The sequence below is a fragment of the Bos indicus x Bos taurus genome, chromosome 15 (assembly GCF_003369695.1).
Source record: "Bos indicus x Bos taurus breed Angus x Brahman F1 hybrid chromosome 15, Bos_hybrid_MaternalHap_v2.0, whole genome shotgun sequence".
Classification (NCBI taxonomy): Eukaryota; Metazoa; Chordata; class Mammalia; order Artiodactyla; family Bovidae; genus Bos; species Bos indicus x Bos taurus.
In genome coordinates, this window is record NC_040090.1 from 59,936,252 (window position 1) to 59,950,822 (window position 14,571).

Here is a 14,571-nt window from a genome sequence, read left to right on the forward strand (position 1 = left end):
CCTTGAGCCTTTGTAAACTTTGAGAGTTACATTGTTGGCTATTTGAAAAGGAAAGTTATCATTAACTCCCCTGTCTCAGAAGTGACTAGACGGATATTTTTTTGAATTGGTACTGATTTAGTGTTGGTATTGTTCACAAATACCCAGTTCCAGGGGTGGCATGTTAGTTTGTAGACACTTTGATCACCTCCTGTTGCGGAGTTGCTTAGGACCATGATATGTGTGTGAAACAGTTTGGAGGCGCTTATCTTTCGCAGAGTGTCTCTCTTATCTTTCGCAGAGTGTCTCTCTTACCTCTTTCAATGGCAAGTCTGAAATAAGGCACTTTCATTGAAATGTAAAACTTTTAATAGTCTTGAGTCTCAACTCGGTTCCATCAGAGGCCTTACTGGTAATAATCTCTGCTAGGAAGAATGTTAACAACTTTATGTTTAAACCTTACTTTTCATTTATGTTAAAACTAAAGTTATGATATGCCCAGTGATAACCCAGTTAGTAGTGTACCTGGCATTTTGAATTTCCTATGAAAGGTTATCTACAGCCTCCTTATTGTTGTTTAACTCTTTTCTTTTTGATGTGTGGTATGTTGGCACAATATAGGATGCACGAGGCAACCTCTGCAGAAACTAAACGCTCAAAGAGAAAACGCTGTGAAGTCTGGGGAGAAAATCCCAATCCCAATGACTGGAGACGAGTTGATGGTTGGCCAGTTGGGCTGAAAAATGTTGGCAATACATGTTGGTTTAGTGCTGTTATTCAGGTATGAAATTTTTAAGAGACAACTGTGTCTTTTGGAGACAGTTTTGTAATGTATTAAGCTGAAATATGAGAAAAACAGCTTTGAAAAAAATGGAGAAAGATAAATAAAACTGGAGCATTTTCCCCACGGTATGATTGTATTTTGGTTACTTTCTTATGTTTCGGACCTAGATGCTCTGGTGTCTAAAGCGGGCAGTACTGAAAACAAAGTCTTCTGTGCTTTTAAATAGGTTGAGTGAGTGGTGTGTTACAGCAGAGCACGAGTTAATTAACAAGGAGAAACCCGTCTTTGAGAGGCTATTGTAAGGGACCAAGCAGGAAGGAAGTGGTCGCGGCCTGGAATGGAAAAGTGGCATAAACTGTGGAAGGTGGGAATAAAAACATTCTCAAGGTGTTCAGGAGATCAGATGTATAGGGCATGGCAGGCAGCCTAGTAGGGATATGTGCAGGAAGGGCTGAGGAAGACCAGATTTCTGACTTGAGCTACCAGGTGGGCAGCAGTGCCGTTTGACACCAGAGGAGGAATAATTTGCATGTGTGTTAAACGTGGGGTTTGGTTGGTTTTAAAACATGCTGAGCTGTAGGGTCCACATGGACTACTGGGTAGGCAGTTGTCTTTGTGAATCTGTTGTTCAGTAAAAGGACCTGGGCTGCAGATAAAATTCTGGGAATCAGTAGCCTGTAGTTGGTGATCAAGCCCCGTGGATGGATGGATGAATTACCCTGGGGAGCGTGTTGCCTCTTAAACTTAACGTGGCTGCAGTGCAGCACTTGACCCCATCCTGCAAGCTTCTCCTTCATTGTACTTGACAGCAACCCAACTGCTCAGCCAAAAACTGAATCCTCTGCTTCCATGGGTTCCTTCAACTGACTCCTTGCCTGGCACTGTTTTAGCGCTGGGGAAACAGCAGTAGATAAAACAAGGCCCACACTCCCAGGGAGTTTGAAAAGAGTGGGACATACAGGATACAAATTACATATCAGGTGGTGCTAAGGACTATAAAGACGAATGAGAGTAAGAGGGACTAGAGAGGAAAGGGGTGCTGTTCATTCAAGGGGGTTGGGTAAGCCCTTTCTGCCACGGTGAGCATCCGAGCAGAGGCTGGACTTGGGCGAGGCATTGGATGGGCCATGTCGTTACATGAAGAATGTTTCTTATGATCACATAAAGAATGCTGCAGACGGCAAGTACAAAGACTCAGGGTCAGGAGCTTAGTACGTTGAGAAATAGGGAGAAAGCTGGGACTGAGTGTGACCAAGGGGGAGTAGCAGACAGCAGTGACAACAGCGGTGGTGGGGGTACGGGGAAACCTGGGGGTCATGCCGAGGACTCAGGAATTATGAGAGGTGGTAAGTGTCGGAAGGTTTGGAGCAGACAAGTCCTGTGAGTCTGCTTCCGCTTTAAGCGGCTCGCTGGCTTCTGTGTCGAGAACAGGCTATAGGGCGTTCATTGGGAATTAGGGATGCCAGTCAGTTCTTTCCTTTTGAAAGAGAGGGAGAGAGATTGACCAAGACTGAAACCCCGCCCTGAGTTGACGTCCCTCCTGTGAGAGATGATGATGAGGAGACAACTGAGAAAAGTTTCAGAGAAAGCATGGGAAGATGGGACAAGGAGCGTGTGGGGAGGGCTTGGTCTCCAGTAGCAAGAGGGCAGCAGAGTAACAGCAGAGGACAAGGAAGAAGTGATGACTGCTAACTCAGGTTGAAATGGTTCCTAAATTGTCATTTTTTCCTCTGAAATAAGCACCACTTTCTGAGACAGCGTGGAAAAGATGACAGAATCTCTTTAAGAGGGTGAAAGTTAAAAAGAGTTGTCAACAGCGGGAAACCAGTTGGCACCAGACCACAGCAGTAGAATTTCTAAAAATACGAAGCTCTGCTTGAGCTTATAGACTTAAACGCATAGTGGTATCAGTGTGCCCTGCTTTATCGAGACTTTTTCTCTTGGCGGTGCTCCACACTGCTTAAGTGGAAAATTAAGTTCATCCACGTTGGAGGATTTGCTGGGTTAGATGAAAGAACGAAAGGGCAGTTTGAGAATTTAATGAAGGGTGGTTAGAGATCATGGGATCAAAACATGCAGTGAGGAGACTTGGGAATGTAAAACCATTTTTCTCACGGTGGAAGAGAACTCCTGGAACTTTCCTCTTAGCAGAACAGGGATGAAACTGAGAGGAGTGGAGATGGGCTAGGTAGACAGGGGAGGTGGGAAGAGAGGAGAGCAGGTGGCAAGCAGAGCTGAGCATTCCCAAGGCCTGGCTCCAGAAAGAACTTTGCTATCCCAGCCTCACCTGACTGAAGTTGCCAGGCCAGGTGTCCACTCCTCCTGTTGGCTGAATCCCAGTGGAGCTTGTGATGTTCCCAGTCCAGGTATACTGTTGGCTGAAACCTGCAGAGCTTGTGATGGAGTGTGGGAGGTTGGAGGCCTGTTGTCCACCCAGGCTGCCCCTTCAAGAGTTCCGGTCTGTGGGCTGGAAGGCTTTTTCACTGGAGGAGTATGTTGGGATGAGGAGTTAGGGTCATACAAGAGGTTTTTTAAAACATCAACTTTTAAAAGAGAGTTAGTCATAGTTGGAAAAATGTGTAATTTACAAGCAATAAAAAGGAATTCCTTTCCCTAATTCTGCCAGTCCAAGATATCTATTATTATAATTTCTTAAAATACAGTACTTACGACAGAGTGGAGAATAATGAACACAGCTGTACTCACCACCCAGTTTTAGAAAGAAATGTTTCAAATCCCTGTACTATTGAGTCCCTGTTGTGCCCTTCCGCACCTTCCTAGATACACCCACAGGGGTATGTAACCCTAAACAGTGTACCGTGTTGTTTTATATGATTAAACTTCATGTACACAGCATATACTCTTACTTTTCTACACGGGATGTTTCTGAGACGCATCCATGTTGATACATGTCACTTTGGAGCCTTCGTTTTTACTGTGTACGTGTCCGTTTTATGAAAACGTTGTTTCTACAGTATTAATGACTGTATAATAATCTGCTGTGCAGGTGCACTGTAGTTTATGTAATCTTTTCCTATTAGCCATTAGGTTGCTTCTAGTTTTTCTCTAAAAAGGATTAATATTCTTCCTTGTAAATTTTTATACATAGCCATTATTTCCTTAGAATAGAATTACCAAGTTAATGGGTTATACACATATTTTTAAGATAAAAAATATTTTTTTGCTGCAGTTATTTTGAAAGAAAGGCTATTAATCCATTTCCTTCTTTATTTCAGTCTCTGTTTCAATTGCCTGAATTCCGAAGACTTGTCCTCAGCTATAGTCTACCACAGAACGTACTTGAAAATTGTCCAAGTCACACGGTAAATTGATGTTGAGGAGTCTTCACTGTTCAGCCCCTTTCATCCCAAAGACCTTTAGATTTTGGTTAAAGCTGGTGACTGTGATGTTCTCTGGCTTCTGCAACATTTGTTTCCATTTCCTGATGACCCCTTTTATTTCTTTGTGACAAGAAATAAGGATTTACAAAAACGTGAAGTTAAGCAGGAATAAAATGATAAAAATAGTTCTAAGAAAGCAACGAGTCACTCTGGTGGCCTCAGCTTTTCTGCCACTGGGCCTCCTTCAGGCTCCTTCAGCCATTTGCACTGAGTGATGCAGAGTAGATGACGTGACGCTGGAGGCCTGGACCATCATAGAAGAGATTTCAGCTCATTCTTGCCAAAGGGGGTAGCCTTCTGCCCAGATCAACCCTGCCCCGCCAAGGTTTCACCATGGTGATGCTGTTCCCAGCAGGAGGGAGGGCAGCGGCTTTAGAAAGGGAGCACTTTTGCTTTCTGATAGCATTCTGTCTCTGGCTTCTGTCAGTACACAGGTAGGCTTGGGTTTAGGGCAGTCCCCACCACAGCCCTTATCAGAATGCCGGTAACAATTTGAGACCTGACTCTGATCCAGATCTTCATAAATATAAATTAGGGAGTGATTGTTAACAGTTTTCTCTTTACGTGTTCTGATTTTCCAAATACGAGGTTATAAGTACGTATGGCTATCTTTCCTGCAGGAAAAGAGAAATATCGTGTTTATGCAGGAGCTTCAATATTTGTTTGCTCTGATGATGGGATCAAATCGCAAGTTTGTCGACCCTTCAGCAGCCCTGGACCTCTTAAAGGGAGCGTTCCGATCCCCTGAGGAACAGCAGGTAGAGGAAGCCTCTCGTCCTGGAGCTTGCAGTGATGCCTTGCGACCATCACTGTGATACTGCTTTGTCTCGGCTGTAGAATAAGCTGTGAACGTGACGGTGTGGGGCTTCAGTGCCCGCTTTTGCCCTTTATAATGCTTAAGGAACAGGCGGTGAAAAGGACGGACATGCACGTGTGTGTTGTGTAGAGGAGGCTGGCGGTGCTAAAGGAAAGAAGTAGGAGAAAGAATAGAGTTTTCCAGGGGCTGCTGAATTAGAAAGGAGGAGTTTGGAAGATACCTCAGTGAGTCATGGCAAAGGGTCACAGAGGAAAAGAAAGTCCGTCCTTTTTCTGCACCTTTGTCTTGGAATGGCCCAGATCGAAATCCTAATTTTAAAACTGTCTAAACCCAAGTTCAGTAGCTTTTCTGAGCAATCTTTCTTGTCTAGTCACAAGTCTATTCCTTTCCCTGTCTCCTGTTAAAATCAAAACTAGCACTGTTCATACAATTACTTTTTTTTCTCCTCTGTTTGTCTAAAGGTCCTACAGTTCTACAGAATTCTCAGAATATTTAAAAATGTTTCCTTTCTCCCCACAAATCTCCCATACAGTCTGTTCTTTGAAACTTTCTAAAAGGCCTAGCTGGAAGTGTTTGATAGTTTGTTACAAATAGCCGTGGTTGGAAGGGGCTGCGTTTCCTTCTAGTCAGAGATCCTAGCTCCCCGTGTGCTGTCTGCAGCCTTGGGCTCCAGTACTCCTTGTATCTTCATGATATTTGGACCTGAACAAGAAATCTTGTGCAGTCATAGAGCCTTACTCATCGGTGGGGTAAGGGCAGAGTTTCATTTGCCCACATACAGTGTTGAGTCTAACTCTTCTGCACTTTGTGCCTCTCTTACAGCAAGATGTGAGTGAGTTCACACACAAGCTCCTGGATTGGCTGGAGGACGCCTTCCAGCTAGCTGTTAATGTTAAGTGAGTGCGGCAGATTTGTGCATTCTCCTACTCATAGCAGTTCACTGAGAGTGATGATACAGGAGAAGATTATTCTTCTCAAGTAGAAATTACTGATTTTTACCAAACCCCATGGGGTAACCACTCATGTTTGTCATTGTTTATCCCCCTTGCCTTTGGTTTTCCCCTCTATAGATAATCACATTAACCTGTAACTTTTTACTAAAAGGGCCATAGCTATTAACTTTCAAAAGTCAACACCTGTGCTGTAAAATGTATTGAAAGGTCAAATCAATCGTTGATGTGAGAATGGAGCTGTAGTATAAATACATTGAATTTAATTGTTTCAATTACTGACAGAAGTAAAATTCAAGGCAAAGAATATAAATACCTCTTACCAAATATAGATGCAGAGGTATTTGTTTCCTAAGCTTTTTTTTTTTAACTCTACATGGAAGAAGTATGTATCATAAAACAGCTTTCCAGTACATTTAAGAAGGGATTATAGAAATAAACTTCTCTTTCCATTTCTATTGTGCCACCAGGAAAACTTTTTCATTTGAAAAACTGCACAAGAGGGCTCATTCTTGCTTTTGTACAACTTCTGTACCTTATATACTTCTGTCACTGGATATGGATGTTATCTACTGAACAGACACACATACATGTATTTGCATGTATGACTTATTAGACTTTCAGCTCCTTAAGACGAGCAATCAAGCCTTTGTGTCTCCAGAATTTAGTACAGTGCTGGGCAGATACTTGATCAGTGAGGTTTTGAACTAAACTTGTTCAGTGAGTAACTAATCCTTTAGACCATACCTGGCTCTTAATGAAAATGTTTTATTTTTGTTTTTGAATGATTGTTTGGTTTAGTATATTGCTTACCTCATCCAAATAGTACAGAATTGTTTCCTTGTTTTAAAAGTAGCAATCCCAGGAACAAATCTGAAAATCCAATGGTGCAGCTGTTCTATGGTACTTTCCTCACGGAAGGGATTCGTGAAGGTAAATCCTCTGCTCTAAATGTTAATTCTCAACTTGTGGCCACATGTGTATTTACTGTGGAGAGGCTTGAGAGTCAGACAAATGCAGGTCTGAATACTAGTTCTGCCTCTTTGATGTGTGTGACCATGGACAAGCTCCATGATCCTGGATCATGAATCCTCAGTCTCTTCATCTGCAAAATGGGCACAGTGTTTGTTGCAGAGATGTTATATTGAATTGTATAATATTGCCCGGCCCAAACCTGGTATTAATATCAGACGTACACTGATATTTATCAGTTTTCTCTGTTTTTTTCAGACATAATATCTAAGCTCAAAGTTCTGTTGAGTCAGACTGCCAAAAAATGTGTATCTCTTCTAGTGGCTTATCTAGCTGTGCATTGGACACATGGCCAGTCGTTCCGCATCTAACCCTTGTCATCTTTTACCCTTCTGATAGCCTCCTTAAAACAATCTAATCGACTATCATCACTTCCCCAAAACAGCATTTCTTACTGTTGTATACAACTAGCCAAGTGTTCCAATACCCTATCTGTTTTATAATTTTTTGTGTATATAAATGAATAATTTTACGTATGTAAAGATACGTGCACTTCCCTATGTGTATACTTTTTACAGTTTGTGTTAATCAGGATCAAATGTGGTTCGTTTGTGACTGGTGATATATGTCTTTTCAGTTTTTTCCAGAATCTACAGACTATCCCGTCCTCCCATTCTTTCTTCCTCGAAATACATTTTTTTTTTTTTTTAAGAAATTGGGTTGTTCTCTTATATTCTCTACAGTCTAGAATTTTGCTCTCACTTATCTGTGATATAGTTTAGCATATTCCTCTCTGCTCATCATTTCATAAATTGATAGTTGGATCTAGAGTTTGGCCAGATTCAGGTAAGGCTTTTTCATTAGTCAAGACTAATCTGTAGATGGCGGGACAGTCTTTGATTAGGAGGCATGTTACCTCTGGTTGTCTTTCTTTTTTATGAGGTTAGCAGTTGTCAGTGATCTGTGAATGGATCCACTGGTTCATCAAGGCCATGTATACTTCTAACCTGATTTCAGCAAATTGCTGAATTAAGAAGATACTGTTTCTGTGGTGCCAGGAAAAAAGCTTTAGAAAGCAGTAGTGATGCCTTTAAAAAAGCAATCTGTCTCTTTGCCTAGGAAAGCCCTTTTGTAACAATGAGACCTTCGGCCAGTATCCCCTTCAGGTAAACGGTTATCGTAACTTAGACGAATGTTTAGAAGGGGCCATGGTGGAGGGTGACATTGAGCTGCTTCCTTCCGATCATTCAGTGAAGTACGGACAAGAGGTGAGTTGGATATTTTTGCTTTTGCCAATGACAAAGCCAGTTAAATAGGACTGAGCTTTTGGGCAGGCTGTTTTCACATCATGTATTAAATAACTTTTTACACTTAGCAGGACTTGTACTAGTCTGAAGTGTCTCATGAGTTGGTAAGAGTAGTGAGTCTTAGTGTTTGATAATTAAATTCTTGTATAATTTGAGTTAATCATATAAAGGTTGTATGCTGCCTCTGATGTTTTAAGTATGATCAAGTTTCTCTCTTTCTGTTGAAGCCCACCTGTACCTGAGTAGGGAGAACCCACTGCCTCCATATTTTCGGAGGGTAAAAGTACAGTGATTAATTCCTATGGTATGCCATTTAGAATATCTTCCCTATTATAGTATTTACTGTTCGCAGTTGTAAATTCTGCCTTTTCTTTAAATTTTTTTAAATTTAAGATTCATTTATTTGTTTTTGTGGGTTGGAAAGAAAGGGGGAAGGTGAAGGACGGGTAAGGGTAATTAATATCTCAACATTCCCATTGGGTTAAGAATTAGTGAGTTATATTGTAGCATAATTGCCAGCACCACACAGCTTGAATTATTCTCCTTTCATCATACATTTTGAAACAGAATTGTGCTTTTTATGAGTCCAGTCCACTAATTACTTAAAAGAGGAGGAAAATCTTTCTTGAATTTAACAGGGAGCCTGACATGAGCCTTGTCAAAGTACATTAGCTGTAGAGCAGTGTTAGAACGGGGAGAGAACTGTTGCCTCCCTGGCTTTTCAAGGAGCGTGTTGATTCCTGATTGGGAGGCATACCATCTGTGTCATCTGTACAGAGCTGACGCATGCTCTTACAAAAGAGAAAGAGTGTTTATTCACAACTTGGACCTCTGGAGACTTTTATTCAAGAATCAGACCTCTCTATTAAAAAAAATAGATGGAGAAGGCAATGGCACCCCACTCCAGTACTCTTGCCTGGAAAATCCCATGGACGGAGGAGCCTGGTGGGCTGCAGTCCATGGGGTTGCGAAGAGTCGGACACGACTGAGCGACTTCCCTTTCACTTTTCCCTTTCATGCATTGGAGAAGGAAATAGCAACCGCTCCAGTGTTCTTGCCTGGAGAATCCCAGGGACGGGGGAGCCTGGTGGGCTGCCATCTGTGGGGTTGCACAGAGTCAAACACGACTGAAGTGACTTAGAAACAGTGCCTGTTTAGATTTAGCTCTGAGGAGATCAGGCAGACTGTCTGGTTCACCTCATGCCAATAAGGGTACGTGGAGGGAATATAGCTATTTGCATCTTTGGTAAAGGGAACATTTTAAAGTTATTGGTATGAACCTCTGCCACACAGGTGAATTGAACAGAAATGCCTTTCCTGGTTTAGTCTTTCCTCATCTATGATCAGTGACAGTTGAGATCTTTTTTTAATAACTCCGTACTTTTCTTGAAACTCAAGGTAACTTAATAGGTTGATTTGACAAAGTGCTTTGTGAGATCCATAAATTCTTGGAATTCACAGATTTTTTTCAGAACCCTCAGAATCATGAGGCTATTTCAAATTTTGTTTTTAGTAGTAAAGGGGATTCAAATTGTGTGTGATTAAGTAGTATAGAGGATGTGTACACGTATTAGTCTTTTTAGACAATTTTGAATTTGTTGGTTGGGCTAGCTGTTTTCTCCAGGTTTTAAGCTTCTTAAATGCTGATGATGTAGTGAATGATATGTAGATTTTTGGTGCAGTTCACATATTTAAAGGTCATTATTTCTGATGATGATAGTTGAATTAAAATGTTGTTCACTGGCTTGTAAGTTCGGGGTCTTGAGGGGCGTTTAACCATATTCTGTAAGAAGGCATGATTCTGTGTGGGTGTTTTAACTATTTGGGGTTAAAAAAAAATTTCAGTATGAGTTTGATTTGAATATAAATTCTATACCAAAAGAGAGTCTAATGAGGGATAGTTTAAATCTGGCTATTGCTGTTTCCTAAACTTTTATCTCCTGTATTTCTACTCTTGATTTAGCGTTGGTTTACAAAGCTACCTCCAGTGTTGACCTTTGAACTCTCAAGATTTGAGTTCAATCAGTCCCTGGGTCAGCCAGAGAAAATTCACAATAAGCTTGAATTTCCTCAGATCATTTATATGGACAGGTGAGTTCTGTGGTTGATTGTCTTCTTGATGTGCTGTAGCAGAAGTAAGTTAATGTAATATCCATAGTACTCTTCTGGAGGTCTTGATAATATGCAAATTTGGATTCAGTGGATCTAGGTGGGGGCCCAAGAGTTTGCCTTTGTAAGAAGTTCTCAGGGTGATGCTATTTTCTGATCTCTGGACCACAATTTGAGTAGCTAGGCTTTAGGTGAAAGCTCTGCTCTCTGCAATGATGAATAGTATGTGGAGTAGCTGCCGTGTATTTCTTTCTCATCTGAATACTATTTGTATTCCTGAAAAAAATACTAGACAGACTGACAGAATTTTAAGTCTGTTTTATCAACATATAGTTTACATACAAAGAAATGTTACCATTCTTAAGTGTACAGCCAATGAGTTTTGATGAATATATGCAGTCAAGTAACCACTGCCACAGTCAAGATACAGAATATTTCCATCACCCATGCCCTTTACAGTCAGTCCCTTCCCTCTACCCTCAGGCAACCACTGACTTATTCTCTGGCCCTCTAGTTTTGTCATTTATAAAGTGTTGCAATTAGGGACATTAATATTCATTATGCACCCTGTTGTGGTCATCATCTTTCACTTAGAATAATGTTTTTGGAATTCATGTGTGTTGTTGCATGTATCAGTGATTTCTTTCTTAATATTGAGTGGTATTGCATTGTATGGACATACCACAATATTTTTTCCATTAACTAGTTTAGGGACATTTCAGATGTGTCCAGTTTTAGGCTATTATGAATATGAATTTTCACATAAAAGTTTTGGTGTGGCTTTTAGTGCTTCTGGGTAAGATACCTGGGAGTGAGATTTCTGGTTGTTGTATGAAAAGTATGTTTTTAACTTTATAAGAAATTTCTAAACTGTTCTCTAAAGTGGCTATACAATTTTGTGTTTCTGTCAGCAGGGTATGAAAGCTACATTTGCTCTAAGTCCTCACCAGTATTTGGAATTATCAGTCTTTAAAATTTTAGCCATTCTGTTGGGTTTATTGGGGCTTTTCTTGGTGGCTCAGATGGTAAAGAATCCACCTGCAATGCGAAAGACCTGGATTCAATCCCTGAGTTGGGAAGATCCCCTGGAGAAGGGAATGGCTAGCACCCACTCCAGTATTCTGGCCTGGAGAACTCCATGCACAAAGGAGCCTAGCGGGCTAGTCCATGGAGTCGCAGAGAGTCAGAAATGACTGAGTGACTTTCATTTTCACTGTTCATTGGGTTTATAGGGATATCTTTATTTTTCTTTTGACTTGTATTTCCATGGTAATGACACTGAGCATCTTTTTGTGTGCGTAATTAATGGTCATTTATATGTTTTCTTAGGGGAGGTGTCTTCTGTCCACTTTTTAGTTTGGTTGATTGTGTTCATACTGAGTTGTAAGACTTCTTTATATATTTTAGATATGAATATAAATCTATCTTTGTCTCTTCCATTTCTTTACTAGTATTTTTAGAAGAGCAGGAGTTTTTAGTTTTGATGAAGTCTAATATATCAGTTGCCCTTTTTGTATTCTAAATAAGAAATCTTCTAACCCAGGGTCACAAAGGTCTTTGAAACTTTTTTTCTAGAAATTTTGTGACCTTTACTCTTATGTTCATGTCTATGACCATTTAGAGTTTATTTTCATATATGGTATGTGGTAAGGGGATATTTTTGTAGGAGGCAGTCAGGCAGCATGTGGATATCCAGATATATCAGCATCATTTGTTTAAACAGCTCCCTTTTCCCCACTGAATTACCTTGATACTTTTTAAAAAAATTAGTTGGACTTACATTTGTGGGTCTTTTTCTGGAGGTTTTATTCTGTCTGTTGTGTAATCTTATGCCGGTGCCACACTCTCTTAGTTACTGTGATTTTATTATAAATCTTGACATCAGATAGTATGAATCTCCTACTGTGTTACTGTTTTTTTTTTTTTAAATGTGTTGGCTATTCTCAGTTCATTTCTATCTAAGTATTAAAATCATCTTGTCAAAACCCCTGGTAGCTACTGGGATTCTAATTGGGACTGTGTTGAATGTATAGATCAATTTGGGGAAATTGACATTTTAGCAATTTTTAGTCCTCTAGTCCATGAGCATGGTATAGCTTCTTTTATCCAACTGTTTGTTAATTTCTCTCAGCAGTGATTTATAATTTTTTTGTGTATAGTTCTTACACATATCTGGTTGTTTATTCCTAAATAATTATTGCCTTTGACGTTATAAGGCTTTGGAAAAAATGTACTTTTCATTTGTCCTTTACAGGTATATAGAAATGCAATAGATTTTTTTCCTCTTTCTTTTTTAATTGACTTTGTGTCTTTTGGCATTACTAATAAATTCAGTTATTAGTTCTGATACATTTTTGTAGATTCCTTGAGATTTCCTATGTACATGATCCTGTTATCTGCAAATGAAGGCAGTTTTACTTCCTTTTCTATCTATATGACTTTTATTTCTTTTTTTTCACCTTATTGCACTGACTATGCCTCCAGTAAAAACATTGAATAGAAGAGGCAAGAGTGGTCCTTCTTGGATTGTTCCTGATCTTAGAGGGGAAGACTTTTAGTCTTTCATCATTAAATATGATGTTAGCTCTGTATTTTCATAGAGCTAACATAGAACTAACCCTGTGTCTGATTAAGGTAGTTTCCTTGTATCCAAAGTTCGCTGAAACTTTGTGTTATTAATGTTTTTAAATATAAATTGTGTTTGTGGGATTATTATTTGCTTAGGTATATGTACAGGAGCAAAGAGCTTGTTCGAAGTAAGCGAAATTGTATTCGAAAACTCAAAGAAGAAATAAAAATTCTGCAGCAAAAACTGGAAAGGTGAGTCATAGACACCTTTGTACTTAGAATGGGGTATTAAAATTGGATAATTTGCTTTTATCTAAAAATTAATTGTGAGTTTAAGTATTAACTAATATATTTTATAAAATGGATAAGGAAAATGTGAAACAGTCTTTAAGATGGGCAGTGGTGGTCCCAGGACACCTTTGACCCAAGTCACATGGTGAGTTATTGACAGTGTACGGAAGAGAAGCCAAGTTCTGATTTCATAGCTCTTTACTTTTTCTGCTCTCCTTGCCATCTTGTTCACAAACACAGGAGAGGTAACTATCACAAAACTCTAATCCCTTTGTCTTGAGAAAGCAGTTTTTGAAGTGCCTGGTGAAGGTAAAACAAGTCAGCAGTGCTGACTCAAAGAGAGGGCTTGTATTTTTGACACATACGAAGTCCTTTCTCCTGCGGAGAAATCATTGTTCATCTGTTCTTGCTGACTGCTTTTGTGAAGTCACCCTATGACTTCCTAAGAAGGAATCAGTGTAACTTCTCTCTAGTCAGAGACTATTAGTTTAGAAAGGAGATTCCATACAATGTCAGTGGCTTTTTTTTTTTTGCCTTTATCTACTTACTATTTTTGCTGCTACCACTACTCCGTCTCTGACTGCTTCATTGCTAGCTCAGTGATTTCCCTGAGAGGCAAACCCCGCTATACCAGCCTGAGAAAGACCCTGCACCTCTGGGTGCCACTTCCCAGCTCCCTCCCTCTCACTTAGGAAGAATTTACCCAAGACTTGTTATGATCCATCATCTCGTTGTCTTAATAGACTTAAGCTGGAAATTGAGTCCTCAGATACTCTTGGAAGTGGTTTACAGGACTTTATACCTATAGCAATATTTTACTTTAAAAGTTTGAGTGTTGCTTTATAAGATTGGAAAGTTATAATTGTTTTCATACAACATACCTGGTATATTGGATGTATTTTAGCTGAAAAATACTCAATTTGCCAGTAACCAGCTAGGCATTCTGACTTATTTAGATTTTAAATAGCGTACAGGAGTATTTTCTGTAGTATGAATACGACTTTCTTTTTAAAATAAAGTGACTTAAATTTTTGGATAATTTTACTTGAGAAATTACTTTTGAAAAATTGCTTGTCTATGTGTGACACAGTTCTGGGAATCTTGGCAAGGAACTTGCTAATGGATACCATTAGGTAGTAGAACTGAGGTGGGAATGGATGGCTTTTATGGTTTGTTTTACCCTTGTTTGAATTTGAGTTTTCTTACCAGGTGTATGTATTACTTTTATTATTTAAAAAAAAAAGTTCACCATTTCTTCTGTAAAAGTATCTTGATATCATATTAAAAATAAGATTTCTTGTGTACAGTGTAGACATCTTTTTTGAAACCACTTTCATTCTAATTCTACTGAATTAATACAGTGTATGTAGGAATTCATTAGAAGAACAGGAAA

At 39.6% G+C, this 14,571-nt stretch overlaps 1 protein-coding gene across 10 annotated transcripts in view; it reads left to right on the forward strand.

The window, feature by feature from the left end:
* USP28 (ubiquitin specific peptidase 28) overlaps positions 1-14,571 on the forward strand; it is a 63,773-nt gene that overhangs the window by 30,330 nt on the left and 18,872 nt on the right. For 5 of the 10 annotated variants that reach the window (XM_027563689.1, XM_027563693.1, XM_027563695.1 and 2 more), the window contains exons 5-12: positions 601-760; positions 4,000-4,086; positions 4,785-4,922; positions 5,804-5,877; positions 6,785-6,864; positions 8,023-8,171; positions 10,174-10,301; positions 13,044-13,139. In XM_027563689.1, the coding sequence (XP_027419490.1) occupies positions 601-760; positions 4,000-4,086; positions 4,785-4,922; positions 5,804-5,877; positions 6,785-6,864; positions 8,023-8,171; positions 10,174-10,301; positions 13,044-13,139 (912 nt within the window). The other 5 variants (XM_027563690.1, XM_027563692.1, XM_027563698.1 and 2 more) reach the window with 2 other exon arrangements.